The following is a 12,099-nucleotide window of genomic DNA, read 5'->3' as shown; positions in this document are numbered from 1 at the left end:
GTCTAGAATTACTTTTAATAGAAGATTAGTTTTAACTAAATATATATATATGTATAAAGATAGCAAAAACATTAAAAGTTATTGTTATATTAATTTTCTTTAGCGTGATACAATTGTAACAAAATATTACATTGATGAATCATACTAATCAAAACTGTTGAAATATATTTGTGTTGGATAAAAGACTTTTTTCAATCAAGTAAAATAGCAGACTAGTGTTAAAAAAAGTTATTGTACTATTCCAATTAAAAAATAAAGTATAAAACATACAGGTTTCAAGAAAATGAAATAACGTTAAAATATAAAATATTATCAAGATTATAAACAAATTAGTCAAGGTTTTTCTATTTTTTTGATACAATTACCAAAAACTGAAAAAAAAGTAGACTATGCAATACCTGAAAATAATTTACCCTTTGATTATGAATTCTAATATCTGTTTAAAGTATGTTCAGAATGTTTTTCAAGTAAATAAATTAAAATAAACTTAAACTAACTTTATAAATTCAATAAAAACAATCTAATAATATTAAACTTAGTTAATTTATTACCTTTATTATTAAACGGGTGCATGACAATTCAAATTCCGACAATTAAAATTCTTTAAAAAAATTAAAAGGACCTTAACTGAAAAAGTAATGTCTATATATTTAAAATTAAACATTTTTAAACAGGTGTTGTTAATATTTACAGGCCATTTGTTATTATTGAGAAACTTTTAGTTTTTTTTTGAGATATAGATAAAATAAGTTCTAATATATCGTTGTCTCTAGTAATTTTTAAATATCTTAAGAAGTGTTTGAAATTATAAAAAAAAGAAAAACTACCGGTAGATATTAATGAGACCTATAAACATATATTTTAATATTTTTAAAAAAACCTTACTTTTTGAGATATGGTCTCTTAAATATTTTTTTTTTTAAGAATTTGATTTGTCCGAATTTGAATTGTCATGTAAAGTTATTAAACCATCTACTTGGCACTCCTACAACCTAACATTTGCCTTATATTCTTATCTGCAAATGATTAAAATTTTAATCTTTTTTTTTATTTTTAAAGATTAGGTTTTAAACTTGTTGAGGGACCATCTCTCAAGTATAACTTAGAATTCAAAAATAAACAATAAGGTACCGAACGGCAGAGTTGCTATAACTTTTGAATTTGCATATGTACAGTGTACTGTATATACATGAGTGTTTAATACGTGTAACTTTTAGCTGGCTAGTTATTTAAGTTTATTGAACGACAAAAAAAAATGTTTAAAATATTTGATCCTAGGACCTGGTGCACGAATAACCTTTCGGTTATGGAGTCGCAAACCACAGAAAAATTTTAACATCTTGTCATGGACTAATAAAGTCTGACACGATTTAAATGAAATAATATAATTTTAAAAAGTTATTATGGTATTCTCTTTTAATTTCAAGATATAGTTTAAAATTCCAATTATAGCCACATTTAAAAATTTTAAATGTGTTTTAGTCATCCCTTCCTTATAAAACAATTTAATATAAAAAAAACTATGGCAGAAAATTCAGTTAATAAGTATTGTTATATTTATAATGAAAATAAAACAAACTATTAAAAGAGATAACTCACAATGACTAAGATTTTGAATTGTCATAACTTGAATCTCAGTGCATCCTCAAAACACAATTTGTAGTAATACTTAAATAACTTAAAAGATGTCATGAGAAACTCAAGATTTTTCAGATTTAGTAGTTAAAAATGAACAAAGCACTCCTTGAGGATTTTTATATTCAAAAAAGATTCAAAGCTACTGATAACTAGTAACAAGCAAACAGATCTTGAGAATATACTATTATTTATGCTCGTTTACAAATATATAAGTCAATGATATAAGTATGAATCAATGGTTAGATTTTTAAAAACACCAAGTTTGATTATAAGAAGATATTTTTGGGGCTGCATCTAAAATAAAATATATTTTCCAGGACACTGTTATAACGACTGTCAACTTTAAAGATTATAAAATAATATAACTTTGAGATTATAAAAATATTAGGCTATACCTAAAAACAATTAAAGTAAAGCTAATTTGGGTAATTTTTAATACAAAAGTTCTTCAATTTAGGTAGATTTTCATCAGTACTTATAAAGATAAATCATAGGCCGAACAGTTTTGCTTGAAAAGCTATATCTAGCCCATTCGCCAATCTTTAATTTATATAATAATAAAATCAAAACTTAAAATTTTCCCTAACTCATTAACTTTAAATTGAAATTTTAAGTCATAATTTTTTTGTTGTTAGATATTTTACAAAACATTTTTTGTAGACATATAATATCTTCTTTTATTAAATTTTAATAAAACTTAAACTATAACAAAAAATTTATTATCGTTTTTTGAAGTCTGATGTCTGAAGAAGTCAAGTCTATGTAGTTAGGTTTTTGTGAACAATTTATATATGTACAAAAGACTAACTTTATTTTGTATGTGTAAAACTGAAGTTGTCTTGTTTTACTTCAAAAATTTCATTAATACTTTTATTTTTTTTTAAATTACATGTTAAACAAGCTCATTATCTGTTTGAAAATATGTTAAGTTTTAGGAAAAACCGGAACTCTTTTATTACTTTTTAAAATTTAACAAAACTTATTTAAAAGCTTACAATTATAAGCTGTTAATAGATTGTTTAGTTATAATAATTTTGAAAACTAAACCTAATTATATACTTAAATTTATAACTAGTTGTTTAAAATAACTATTAAATGCCTAGAATTGAAGACGACATAAAACTTGATTTCAAAGATGTCTTGTTACGACCAAAGCGTAGTACTCTGAAAAGTCGAAGCCAAGTCGACTTAGTCAGGACTATAAAATTTAAAAATTCAGGTCGTACTTTCGAAGGTGTTCCTCTTATTGCTGCTAACATGGACACAACAGGTACATTCGAAATGGCAATAGAGTTTGCAAAGCACAAATGCATGGTTGCTGTACACAAGTACTACAAAGTAGACGAATGGAAGCAATTTACAATGGACCACCAAGAGTGTATTCCTTTTGTAGCTGTCAGTACTGGTAAGCTTTATTACTAGAGAATTTACACTGTTAATAATGAATAAATCTTTTTATAACCTTTAAAAAATTATACTAAATAAAAAGATCTTAAAAACATTATTTTGAAAAATCTTGGTCAAAATTAATTTAAATTTCACAAAGGTATTTTATATCGACTAACAACTAAGTTTATACGACGTTCTTTTAAAAGAATGGTTTTTACCTTAGTGTACTTTGTTAGAAAAAATAATTATTAACAACACTAAGTTCTTAGGAAAATAAAATAAAACTCATTGTATGTAATAAATTTGAAAGATAAAAGTTTAATTTTGAGTTAAAAACAAAAAATTCCACATATAGTTATTGTTTAATCAACATCATGGTATTTCAAGCTTCATTTAGTTATTGAATTCGAAAACTATAATGTCTTAACTGTTCACCATTTTCACAAGGTATTTCGAAACATTTTACAGGTACATCTGACTCGGACTTTGAAAACCTCAAAAACATTTTAAAAACTTGTGATGAGCTCAAAACCATTTGTGTCGATGTTGCAAATGGTTACAGCGAGCATTTTGTCGAGTATGTGCGCAAAGTGAGAAGGGAATTCGCAAGTCACACCATCATTGCAGGCAACGTTGTTACAATGGAAATGGTAGAAGAGCTGCTACTATCGGGTGCTGACATTATTAAAGTCGGGATAGGACCCGGTTCCGTTTGCACAACAAGAAAAAAAACTGGAATAGGATATCCACAAGTAAACAAGACTATAATGCTTTTTATTGTAGCATTAAACATTTTCAACAGAAAAATTTGTAATTTCAGGCATCCAAAGTTAAATTATTTTTATTTTTCAGTTTTATGAAAGAAGGAACTGTTTTATTCTTTTGTATAAACTTTTAGACCAAACTTGATCGTACTATTTTTAAACTAATAATGTAGGCATATTATTAAAACACAGTTTGCAGATTTAAGAAAAATTTTTGAAAAAATTGTAACTAAAAGAAATTTAAATTCTTAGTTTATAGCTGTGTTTAACATTGACAGGTCAGCTGTGTCATCGAATGCGCGGATGCTGCTCATGGGCTCGGTGGTCACATAATATCTGATGGCGGTTGCACGTGCCCTGGAGACGTTGCCAAGGCGTTTGGAGCTGGAGCAGATTTTGTTATGATAGGCGGGTTGTTTGCTGGTCACGACCAAAGTGGAGGAAAATTAATCGAGAAAGAAAATGGGGATAAAGTAAAGTTGTTTTACGGGATGAGCTCTTCTACTGCAATGAACAAACATGCAGGTTTATTTTTACTGTATAGAGTTATAGGTGTTAAGAACTCATTTACTAGGTAAAAAATACGTTGACAAATATAAATAGTAAAAAAGCTATACCTAATATGTATCGCAACATGTACAAAAGTTTTAACTAGAGAGTTTGGAACAAATAAATAAGACACAGTAATCTATCCACTAATAGGAGATTGATAATTAATAATTTATTATTTTTAAGAATAAACAATTACTCAGTTTCACCGCAGAGCGGATTTTCAAATTGCAAATCTGTATTAAAATAATAATATTAAAAATGACAAATATTTAAAAATTGGTTTGAGTTAAGCTTATATAAAAAAAAAAAAATTAAAAAAAAAAAATTAAGAATTATATTAATTTAAGACAACCTTTAATTTTAAAACTATCAAATTATAGTCTACAAACAATACAATTAAACCATAGCATACTGTGGGGTATTGATATCTAATGGATTTTAAGAGATAAAAACTTTTACAGAGTTAGAAGTTATGGAGTAGTATACACATATTATTAAGCACACAGTTCTAATAATAAATTAATAATGTAATAATGTTCAAAATAAAACCAGAGAGTAAGCATTAGAATTTTTTTTAAAAGCATTGTTGTTGTTATTGTTAACACAGTTGTATTATGATGACAAAGTATAAAATGGCTTTTTGTGAGAAATTTTAGATAAGCGAAAAATAGAATGAGGGTTAGATTTTAGATGTTAAATTTAAAAAATAAGATAAAAATTGAATATATTTATTTGAGAGATAATCAAAGAGAGTATAAACTACTAATCATTCAACTAAAGAAAAAAAAAATTTTTTAAATAATAATAATATATATACTAATTCTCCAATAATAATGATTTACAACTGGGAATGGGTGTATTATAATGTATGCACAATTTATCTTATATCTTAATAGAATATATTTAACTAATCAACAGACTTGAAAAAATTAAAATAAAATAGTTTTAACAGTTTAAGACTGAGGATGGGAATAGTATTATAATACATGCACAAATAATAAAATATTTTAATATAATTAATACCTAGGTGAGATATAAATTATAAATATTCATTTAAGTAATGTGGGCATTGGGTTATCAGTTCGTTTCTCTTGTTTAAGGCTTTTCTTTTGTCTGCTAGGGCTATATGTAGCCTTTCTAGGTTACATAAAGTGCACATGTTAGTATGGTTTGTGTTAGATTTTACTGATTCTACTATTTTCCATTCAATTGAGTATTTTATTTGGTTGCTGTATAGATCCCATAGGTGATTTGCAAGTTGGGTACAATTTTTGGGTTTGCTTTTAAAAGGTTTTGGGAAAGAGGTTTTGTGTTCATTATATCTAGACTTAAATGTTCTTTTGGTTGAACCAATATAAATTTTGTGGTCATTTACGGATGTGGAGACTTTAGCTTGATATATTACATTACTTAGGCAACACTTGTTATCAACGGGGCAGTTTGTTTTTATTCTACAATTACAAAGTTTTTCGTTTTTATCTGATTTTATCTGAATAAATTATTAATTATCAATCTCCTATTAGTGGATAGATTACTGTGTCTTATTTATTTGTTCCAAACTCTCTAGTTAAATCACAGCTCACTGTAAAGTTGGAGCACTCTCTCAAATAGAATGACAAAAAATGACAAATTAAAATTAATTGACTTTGAACATTCCCTCAAAAATATTCCTATGTGCAACAAAAAGTATTTCATGACAAAAATTTTTGACCAAACATCCAAATTTATTAATAGACTCAGATGGAAAGCATTTTTCTTCGATTTACAAGACCCCCATGATTATCTAGACACCCCCACACAAGAAGACATTAACAAAATATTTGCCTCTAGAAGATCAGCCCCTGAAATAAAAGATTTAAAAGCTTTTGAGGATGATTTATTTGACATGATTAAGAATATCAAATTTAATAACTTTAAATCAAAATACCAAATAAAACTATCAAAGGATATAAAAAAACTGTTAAACACTAAAATGGTAATTGTCAAATCTGACAAAACTTCCAACCTGTATTATGCTAGCCCTCAACTTTATAAAAAACTAATTATTAATAATTTAACAAGTGAATATTCAATAAAACCTAATGATCCAACAATTAAAATTAATGAAGAAGCTGCCAAAATATTATCCAACTATAATACAAAAAATAGAAAGATTCCCAAGTTCCTCAAAGCTGAAGCATTCATAACTGTCAAGGACCACAAACCTAACTTCCCCCATAATATTAGTTGCAGAACAATCAACCCATCAAAATCTTTTCTTGGTAAAATTGCTAAAATAAATTTACAAACCCACATTGACAAAATAAGATCAAAATCAAATCTTACCCAATGGTTAAATTCTGAAGAAGTTATAAAGTGGTTCAATAATTTCAATGATAAATCCCATAAATGCTTCATTAATTTTGATATAAAAAATTTTTATCCTTCAATAAAAAAAGAACACCTCACCAAAGCTATTAAATTTGCAGAAAAATACACAACCTTCAACAAACAAGAAATAGACACCCTTATGCACACTTGCCAAACCATTATATTTTATGACAACAGAATCTGGACCAAAAAAACAAATAACAATAACTTTGATATAGCTATGGGTTCATTCCAGGGCGCCGAGGTCTGCGATTTAATAGGCTTATACATCCTAAGCGAAATATCCCCAATCACAGGCCCATCAAATATAGGCTTATATAGAGATGATGGTCTTGCAATTATAAAACAATCCTCTGGAACCACACTTGAAAAAATTAAAAAGTCCCTTATAAAAAAAATGTCTTCAATAGGTTTTGAAATTACAATAGATATTGGCAACACTAGCACAGAATTTCTTGACGTCTCCTTGGACCTATCCCTAAACACCTACAGTCCCTACCGTAAACCTAATTCCAAAACTAACTACATCAACAACAATTCCAACCACCCTAAAAATATACGTAACAATATACCAAAAATGATTGAAAAAAGATTATGCAAACTATCTAAAAATGAAGAAGTTTTTAATAACATCAAAGGCTTATACCAAAACGCACTAAATAAAAGTAATTTTAAATATAATTTAACCTACAAACAATTTAATAGTACAAACAGTAACAAAATTAGAAAAAGAAATTGCATTTATTACAATCCCCCCTTTTGTAAATCTGTAAAGACTAAAATTGGCAAACTTTTCCTGGATTTAGTAGATAAACATTTTAAGAAAGACACCATCTATCACAAAATAATCAACAGAAATTCTATAAAAATATCATACTGCTGCACACCAAATATTATGGCCCTTATAAATTCCCACAACAAAAAACTCACAAAAAAATCAGATAAAAACGAAAAACTTTGTAATTGTAGAATAAAAACAAACTGCCCCGTTGATAACAAGTGTTGCCTAAGTAATGTAATATATCAAGCTAAAGTCTCCACATCCGTAAATGACCACAAAATTTATATTGGTTCAACCAAAAGAACATTTAAGTCTAGATATAATGAACACAAAACCTCTTTCCCAAAACCTTTTAAAAGCAAACCCAAAAATTGTACCCAACTTGCAAATCACCTATGGGATCTATACAGCAACCAAATAAAATACTCAATTGAATGGAAAATAGTAGAATCAGTAAAATCTAACACAAACCATACTAACATGTGCACTTTATGTAACCTAGAAAGGCTACATATAGCCCTAGCAGACAAAAGAAAAGCCTTAAACAAGAGAAACGAACTGATAACCCAATGCCCACATTACTTAAATGAATATTTATAATTTATATCTCACCTAGGTATTAATTATATTAAAATATTTTATTATTTGTGCATGTATTATAATACTATTCCCATCCTCAGTCTTAAACTGTTAAAACTATTTTATTTTAATTTTTTCAAGTCTGTTGATTAGTTAAATATATTCTATTAAGATATAAGATAAATTGTGCATACATTATAATACACCCATTCCCAGTTGTAAATCATTATTATTGGAGAATTAGTATATATATTATTATTATTTAAAAAATTTTTTTTTTCTTTAGTTGAATGATTAGTAGTTTATACTCTCTTTGATTATCTCTCAAATAAATATATTCAATTTTTATCTTATTTTTTAAATTTAACATCTAAAATCTAACCCTCATTCTATTTTTCGCTTATCTAAAATTTCTCACAAAAAGCCATTTTATACTTTGTCATCATAATACAACTGTGTTAACAATAACAACAACAATGCTTTTAAAAAAAATTCTAATGCTTACTCTCTGGTTTTATTTTGAACATTATTACATTATTAATTTATTATTAGAACTGTGTGCTTAATAATATGTGTATACTACTCCATAACTTCTAACTCTGTAAAAGTTTTTATCTCTTAAAATCCATTAGATATCAATACCCCACAGTATGCTATGGTTTAATTGTATTGTTTGTAGACTATAATTTGATAGTTTTAAAATTAAAGGTTGTCTTAAATTAATATAATTCTTAATTTTTTTTTTTTTAATTTTTTTTTTTTTTTATATAAGCTTAACTCAAACCAATTTTTAAATATTTGTCATTTTTAATATTATTATTTTAATACAGATTTGCAATTTGAAAATCCGCTCTGCGGTGAAACTGAGTAATTGTTTATTCTTAAAAATAATAAATTATTAATGTACAAAAGTTGTTTATTTTATGGTATAAAAATATATAAGTTTAATGACAAGTAGTCTATATGCTTTTAAATAAAGTTTTAACCGTTTATCAATTAAATTACAGTTAATTTTGTAAAACTTAGTATTGTCTTACTAAATTAAGAAACAAACCCTCATTTTTTTCTTTATTAACTGTTTTGAAAGGAAACACTTTTATGTAAAAATTTTGCTTATAACTTGAGTAAGTAAAAACTTTTTTAGTATAAATTTTTCCTACTTGTAACAAAAAAAATTATTGGCATAATATCAATCAAAAACACTAGAAATTTCTAATGTTTACTATATTCATTTTGAATAAATTTTGGTCAGAATCTCAATGATTATAAGTGTTTCTGAACAGCATGTACAAGTTTTGTTCACAATCATATGTTGTACATGCTTAAAAACTTCTTAAAGAAAAATTTTTTGTAATACATTGTTCATAGTTTCACTTGAACGTAGTTAAGTTAACATTTTGCTGTTGCTTAAGAACGAAAACTTTTATGTAAGTAAATTTTTTTTCTGTTTATCAGTTGTCCTTAGTTTTATCATCAAGGTTAGATAATTGTATCTGACTTTTTTCGATTACTTTTTATAAAACGATACATGTGGAAACAACTTCATGTTTTAATGATAAAAATGTGTAGATAAATTTCGTGTATATAATACCGTCAAGTATTTATTTTTTCTGGTGTAATTTTTAAAAACAATAATCTTAAGAACTGAATAGTATTTTTACACAGCACACTAAAAATAGTACACGCATGACTTAGTCTTAATTATGAAAAATGTACCACCCATAAATGTGAATTAACCAACAAGTGTGTAAAAATTTAAATTTTTTTGTTTTTATAAACTTTATAATGTATACAAGGTTGAACATGCTTTTTTATTTAAATTATTTGACCATTTCTTTTTAATATAAAAAGAAACTATACATATAATGACTAAACTTTCCTCTTTTTTTGTGAAAAAAATCTAGATTTTATAAAATATTTTTTTTCGACAGGAAATAGAAAAAAAGTACTTAAGTTTTCACATTACTTAAGATTAAAGTAGGCGTTATTGTGAAATAATACATACTCTTTTTGAATAAATTAAATTAAATTTGTCTTAATTAAACTGTTTCAGGTTTTTTTATTTCTGAAATATATTTTGTTTACTAGTAGTATTTACCGCGACCATTAACAAAATTCCCACAACAGACGTTGAGTTGTAATGATTTAGTTGCATCAATCTATACGACTAATCCACTAACGAACGCTTCAGTATGATATAGTTTAGTTACGTTTGGTTAAAATGAAACAACAGTTCATCGTAACTATGTCTGCATGAAAAGCCTTAGTATTGAAAAAATTAGTACACAAAATTTCTTACAAAGTTTTGTCATGGTCGTTTTGTAAAGTTTAGTGCTACTTGTGAAACATCTCTGCTTCGTCGTTTATAGCAAAAAAACAATACCTTAAAGATAGTCGATATATTATATAAAATTTTAAATAAAAACGCATTGTTAATAAAAATATTAACTTATGCAGGAGGAGTTGCAAATTACAGAGCATCTGAAGGAAAAACAGTTGAAGTTCCCTATCGTGGTGATGTCAAAGACACTTTGTTTGATATTCTAGGTGGACTGCGATCTACTTGTACTTATGTAGGTGCAGCCCAACTAAGAGAGCTACCAAAAAGAACAACTTTTATTCGCGTGACTCAACAGTGGAATCAAATGTATGGTGCTTAAAAAGATAGAGACTTGTTAGAAACATAATATTTTATCTTTAGAGTTTAAACTTTATTAACTCTTTTAATATCATAGTTTGAGTTTTTTCTACGTGCTTAAAGTTTTATAATGTACTAATTTTTAAAATAAGTTCACACTGCATATAGACTTTTATTTTTTGATTATAAATCCACGCATATACACATACTTTTACACCTTGTTTTTAGTTACACAGCTTTACTTAGATTAATCAAGTGATATAATCTTTTAAACCTTAACAGTATTGCAAAGATCATTTTTTGATTTTAATGATGTTTTTGAGAACTTTGTACAAACTATTTTTGTTTTATAGTTTTAATTGCACTTTTTATTTGTCATTATTCGGACATGTATAACTTTTATAATAATCTTCAACTTTTTTGTCATTTTTAAGTGTATTGCTTCACATATGTAGAAACTTCATTCAATAAAAAAAATATTTAGTATCAAAAAAAAACGTAAATATACTAAGATGATAATGTAAAAACGGTGCTTTATAAACATTAAAGTAGGGTAAGTACTTATTTCAAGTTTTAATTTAAAGCGAACAAATTGTCTTTATTAAAAATTACATTTTAGAAATGTATGATATCTAATTTATTTACTTTTACACTCTTAAATTCCAATAAAACTTAAATATAAAAAACTTTACTAATAAATAATCCAGATGAAACCTTTGTAGCTACTTTTTTTAAACTTATCAAAGTTCAAATAAAATCCTTAAGTTATGTATATGTAACATCTGTCTATGAAATAAATCGTAAACTTTTTTGTCAAAACTAATTACTTGTTAAAAACTAAGCTTAAAATTTTATTTTTCTTTAAGTTCTATAACCTAATGCAGTAAAAATTTTCTGAAATTCTAGAAATTACTACAATAGTAAAAAAATTGTTTTTTAAGATTTAAATTTTTAAAAGTTTATTAAACCCTTTTTACTATACAAAAAAAAGAATTAATTATAATTTAAATAGCTTAAATAATTAAAGCGTTTTACGATATAGGGGTGAACAAAAAGTTTATGAGATTTACTTTTACTTTTTTTAAACAAAACTAAACTAATTTGAACGAGCAATTTTGATAATCACTATACAACAATTTATTGCGAGGTTTTATAGTCTGTTAAAATAAAGAAAAAAATATTGACATATAATTTTTTAACGATATATTTATTGGTTGATGAGCTCATTCAAGAATATCAACCGATTTAAAAGTTTTTTGGAAATTAAACTTGTTGACAATGTTTTACAAAAACATAAATTTATAAACGTTAAAAATCACTGGCTAAAAGTTTGTTAATACACATCCTAGCAAAAAAGTACGCTTGGTATATAATAACAACATCAATCT

The 12,099-nt window shown here is 25.9% G+C and overlaps 1 protein-coding gene across 1 annotated transcript; it reads left to right on the top strand.

Moving 5' to 3' along the window:
* Window positions 1-2,707: 2,707 nt before the first annotated feature.
* On the top strand, window positions 2,708-11,134 carry LOC145835127 (GMP reductase 1-like). Its single transcript, XM_082942677.1, has 4 exons — window positions 2,708-3,043; window positions 3,496-3,779; window positions 4,070-4,316; window positions 10,531-11,134. The coding sequence occupies exons 1-4, from the start codon at window positions 2,734-2,736 to the stop codon at window positions 10,731-10,733; spliced, it is 1,044 nt and encodes a 347-aa protein (XP_082798803.1). The 5' UTR covers window positions 2,708-2,733; the 3' UTR covers window positions 10,734-11,134.
* The last annotated feature ends 965 nt before the right edge of the window (window positions 11,135-12,099 follow it).

Source organism: Thalia democratica, chromosome 4, assembly GCF_965202585.1.
Source record: "Thalia democratica chromosome 4, ktThaDemo2.hap1.1, whole genome shotgun sequence".
Taxonomy (NCBI): Eukaryota; Metazoa; Chordata; class Thaliacea; order Salpida; family Salpidae; genus Thalia; species Thalia democratica.
Note: the sequence above shows the minus strand (reverse complement) of the source record. Positions and strands in the feature narration are given on the sequence as shown.